General features: G+C 30.6%; 1 protein-coding gene across 2 annotated transcripts in view; it reads right to left on the reverse strand.

The window, feature by feature from the left end:
* Positions 1-2,513: 2,513 nt before the first annotated feature.
* Positions 2,514-5,145, reverse strand: part of GstE13 (Glutathione S transferase E13) — a 10,386-nt gene continuing 7,754 nt past the window's right edge. For both annotated transcript variants that reach the window (XM_017625296.1, XM_017625295.1), the window contains exons 7-8: positions 2,799-2,872; positions 2,514-2,749 (exon numbers count right to left, since the gene is read on the reverse strand). In XM_017625296.1, coding sequence (XP_017480785.1) covers positions 2,667-2,749; positions 2,799-2,872 — 157 coding nt within the window. In that variant the 3' untranslated portion in view covers positions 2,514-2,666. The remainder of the gene's footprint in view (positions 2,750-2,798; positions 2,873-5,145) is intronic.

Genomic DNA, 5,145 nt, shown 5'->3' on the forward strand with positions numbered 1-5,145 from the left:
AGCCAAAGAAAGCGCAACATGTATATTTGGAATCTCGGAAAGCTAAATCGTGGTAATTTTTAATCGAAACTAATCTATCTGTTAGGAGAAAAAAAGGCAACTTCCTAAAATCCGGACCCTGCTTATGACATTTTAAATGAATACAAAATAACTCTATTTGCCGTAGTCTCTTCAATTCTCTAGGCATTAAATAATTAATACAATACAATTGATCTACAAATATGCATAACCCGTTGTTTAAAAAGTACTATATACTCAATAAAAATGTAATAATTATACATATACATACATATATATATATATATATATATGCATTTATTTGGGACAACAACGAGTACTAAATACGTGTCGCATGCTCGATTGTGTTTTGTATTTAATTAATCTTTTAACAATTATTGTATAATGTGAATGAAGAATTTTAAAGACTATAAACAAAAGACAGATTACAAATGTTTAAAAACTCATAAACGAAGATATACCTGATATTAAAGCCTACAAATGTAACTTTTGTGCTACAGAATAAGTGAAAAACAAAAAATCAGTCGTATGTACATACATATTAAAGAAGAATAGGAGCGAGTTGGAGATTTTTAGCTTATTGCAATACCTACATATGTATATACATACAGATGCGTGCAACTAATTAGCAACGAAATTCTAAACGATATTGCTTGCAAATTATGTTTATTTATTTATTTTTAATAATTTTCATTTAAAATATAATTCAATCTATATCAGAAACCACAATAACAAAAGTAGCAAAGCTTGCAGAAATTGCAAAAAAATTAATCAAACTTCAAAAAATTGTCATCAAAATTTCAAAATTTTTAATTAGAATATTTAGAAAATTTTCGGGTATGCAGTTTTGTAGCCCATTCAATTTTAGTATAATAAAGTGCAAGTTTCAAGTCGCTAAAAATTACCGTTGATTTTTTAGAATTTTTTTTGTCGAGGGTGTTGCGGATTTTTTTCCATGTAAAAAAATATTTTGATCATGTGTTAATAAAAAGGTTAATCACGTCAACCCAATAACTCAAAACTGATAAATTTGCACATTCATGCTTCTGGCATAAGGGTGACGATATGTATTATGCCTACTCATAAGTTTTTAGTAACGAATCCATAATCCTTGTACTCCCCGCAAATGCTAAGCGGCGTCTACATTTAATTTAAACAAAATAATATTATGGTAACATTTAAAGACATATGTACATACGTATTTTCGATTTATGTAAGTAGATTTGTAGCGATTGTTGTAAATATATTTAATGTACATAATATTTAATAAAAGTTTCAATATACTACATACCTACGTACATATATAAGTAGACTACATAAAGCAGCAAATAAACTATTGTTGATTTAGTAACGCAATAAAAGATAAAATCTATTGATTCACAATTTTTTAAATGGGTAAGTTGAAATGTAAGAAAAATTTTATATTAACCACTTGTCATCTTAATTTGTCTTCTAAAACCGAAAATACAGTTTTATAATATATTATTTTTTTTTTTTTTATAAAAATGTCCTCGTAATTTTTACGTTCTATGTCATCTAGAGGCGTCTACCACTCTCGTCACACGCTAGGTTTAGACGTGGCATTTTTTTAATAAGTATCCCAACCCTATAAACATTTTGGCAAACGTTCGAAAATATGAATATCGAACTGAGAACGAATTCATAACCAATCTNGTTGATTTAGTAACGCAATAAAAGATAAAATCTATTGATTCACAATTTTTTAAATGGGTAAGTTGAAATGTAAGAAAAGTTTTATACTAAGCACTTTTCATCTTAATTTGTCTTCTAAAACCGAAAAGACAGTTTTATAATATATTATTATTTTTTTTTATAAAAATGTCCTCGTAATTTTTACGTTCTTTGTCATCTAGAAGCGTCTACCACTCTCGTCACACGCTAGGTTTAGACGTGGAATTTTTTTAATATCCCAACCCTATAAACATTTTGGCGAACGTTCGAAAATATGAATATCGAACTGAGAACGAATTCATAACCAATCTTGGGTTTCCAACGTTCAGAGTAAATTTGAAATACACTCGAAATGGGTTCGAAAAAAATTAAAACCATAGTAAAAAGAGAGAAAGTAAAATCCTGCTCATTCTCGAATCAAACAATCGCGCTCTCACAATAAAATTTCAATTCGATAATGGGCTGGATTTCGAATTCATAACGAAGGCAAAATATACATTGGATAACGAAGGTGCCGTTTAGCTGAAGAATGGCTCGGAGTTCTCGAATCGAATACTAACCTATTGCACATTCGTTATCGAAGGTAAGACTCGAAAAAATGATTGGTTTTCCAAACATTTTCGAATTGCTAACCAAGCTGAATGGTTAATGTGATGTAACGCTACACTCCGAAGTGCAGTCCCAATTACTACAACTCCAATTTTGAAAATTAAGTAAATAAAGAAAACAAGTCACTGAAGAGTTGCGTGCTGTATACGGAACAGTAATTATGGCTTTATTACTCAAAATACTTATAACTGTACATATGTAATTTAAGAAGGTTTTTAATGTCTATTAGATGCTCATAAATAACAACTTTTTTAATAAATATGTATGTATATGTATATGGACGTATATTTTAGTTGATCAATAACTCTGCTTTTAAAATAAAACTATCCTGCTGCATCTGTTTCACCTCAGTCGTAATCAGTATGACTGTTCTCTTTAGCTTTATTCTCGCGCATGCAGTTCTTAATGCGATCGTGCAGCATCTTGGCTCCTTTTAAATTCACTTCCTCATATGAAGGCAGCAATGTCTTCATACGTACCTTTTAAATTCACTTCCTCATATGAAGGCAGCAATGTCTTCATACGTATCATCCATGCAACCAGTTTTGGGTATCTGTGCCAAAGAAAAATAAATGCCTAAATTCACAAATGAATATTTAGAGTATACTACATGTATGTATGTACATTAGGGTGGTCCTTAAATGTAGGAAGCAAATTTTTACATCAGATTTCCTAAGCCTCAACCCTACGTCGATGCTACTATTGTCGAAGATATCACATATAAATTTTGATCCCGATTGGAGACGGTTAAGGCGTGTCGCACAGTGGGCAAAGTTCAGATTCCTCTATGGCTACTCAAAACATTAAGATTCATTTTTTTTTTCATCTAATACCCGACTACTACCACAGTCGAAGATATCACATATAAATTTTGGTCCAGATTGAAGTCGACCATAGTTCAAATCAAAACAAGTATTTGAACAATGTTAGTCTAAAACACTTATTTAGGCGAAAATGTACCGAAATAACGCATTTTTTCCTTGTCACTTAAAAAATCATGATTGTTTTTTTCTTATAAATTCGGGAAGTTTTCAAATAGAATGTTCCTATTACATGCAAATTGCATGATGTAATGAACCTTGGCATCAAATATCTGTAAAGTTTTAAGAGTGTACCACGAAATTAAAAAATGCTATTTTTTAATTTTTGAATTTTACGATTTTTTATTTGTAATAATTTTAGATACTTCAAATTGTTAAAATTAAACGGTGAAAATATTTTTGCCAAAACGATCAGTCTAGTGTAATAAAACTAGTGTGTCGCCAAATGAAAAAATTACATTGATTAAAAGAAGACTACGATTTGAGAAATTAAAATTCCATTTTTACAATTTTCATTGGCACACTCAAAACTCATTCTAAAATTGTCATATACTTGAAGAAAGTAATATATATGTACATATGTATGTATGTACATAAGGAATACTGTGTAAAAATCTTGCACAGGTTAAAGCGTGCGAGTAAACGTGTTATTAGATGACTGCGTATGATGCTACGGGGCGTATACGTGACATAGGCATCTACGGGTTTATGAGCATGAGGAATCATTTTTACTATTTTTTGTATACCTTTATACAAAACTGAAGATAATGCACACGTTTTTGTCGAAAAATTTAACCACTCGTGAGATTTGCTCATATACATAACTTTGCAAGTTGTTCGCATTTATTCATGTGTCGGAAAAATAATCTCAATGTCAAATTATAATCATTAGGCATTAAACAACAGCTAACTAGGTACAAGTAATTGTGTAAGAGTTCACGTTTAAGTAGATATTTCATTAAATAAAATCTTTTCGGCATTTAAAAAAAAAAAATTTTTAGCTTTTTAAACCCCTTTACAACTGTATGTCACTTATAGAAATCGCACATCAAACAAAGAAATTGTAGAAAAAAATCCGATTTAGCTGTTTTTACAGGCTGACGAAAAAATTTACACTACTGAAATACCCTCATAGTCAGTTTACAAAATCGCTTAGAACAAACTGATTTTTTTTTTTTTTTGTAATGTAAATCCGTGCGACAAAAACAAAAAAAAATTTCAAAACACACGAAACAATCAATATACTCACGAAACAATGGGCCAAATAGTATGGTAAAGCTGCGTTTTTAGTTTTTCACTCTGACCTCAGGTTTTTTTTAAGCACTTTAAAATTTAAAAAATATGATTAATTCAAAAAATTATTTTAAACAAGTAAGAAAGTCTAAGTGCGGGCGGAGCCGAACATTAAATACCCGGCGCAAGTATTAAATAAATGTTTTTTCACCTTTCCGAAGGCTACCGCTACATGGTAAGCGTCCTTAAATTTCGAAATATCGCAGTTTCAAGCATTTCCGCAATTTACCGTTATATGAAAAGCGGCCGTAATTTTAGTCCGATTTCAATAAGTTTCAACGTTTTGCTTTTATGTGGCAAGTACAATAAAAATACTGAGTTTGCTACAAATTGATAGAACTGTTACCGATATACATATATGTGATTATAAGTGGGCGGTGCCACGCCCATTTTCCAAAATTTTACCATAAACGTATTTCTTGGTAAAGAATTGATGCAAGCATCAATTTTGAATAAATTAGCTTTAATATTTACTGATTTATCGAAGATTTTGTATTTCTGTAAATTACCGTTATATGGGATGTGGGCGTGGTTATTGTCCGATTTTTTAAATTTTCGGCCATTTAGTAAACTGTACCAAGGCCAACAACTGTGCCAAGTTTGGAAGAAATTGGTGCAGCGGTTACCAAGATACACACATGTAACCATAAGTGGGCGTGGCTACGCCCATTTTCCAAAAATTTATAATATTCTTATTTTTCGTCTAAAAATT

This window comes from Rhagoletis zephyria, unplaced genomic scaffold (genome assembly GCF_001687245.7).
Source record: "Rhagoletis zephyria isolate East Lansing unplaced genomic scaffold, Rhagoletis_zephyria_1.1 Rzeph_scaffold_03986, whole genome shotgun sequence".
In the NCBI taxonomy this organism is placed as follows: domain Eukaryota; kingdom Metazoa; phylum Arthropoda; class Insecta; order Diptera; family Tephritidae; genus Rhagoletis; species Rhagoletis zephyria.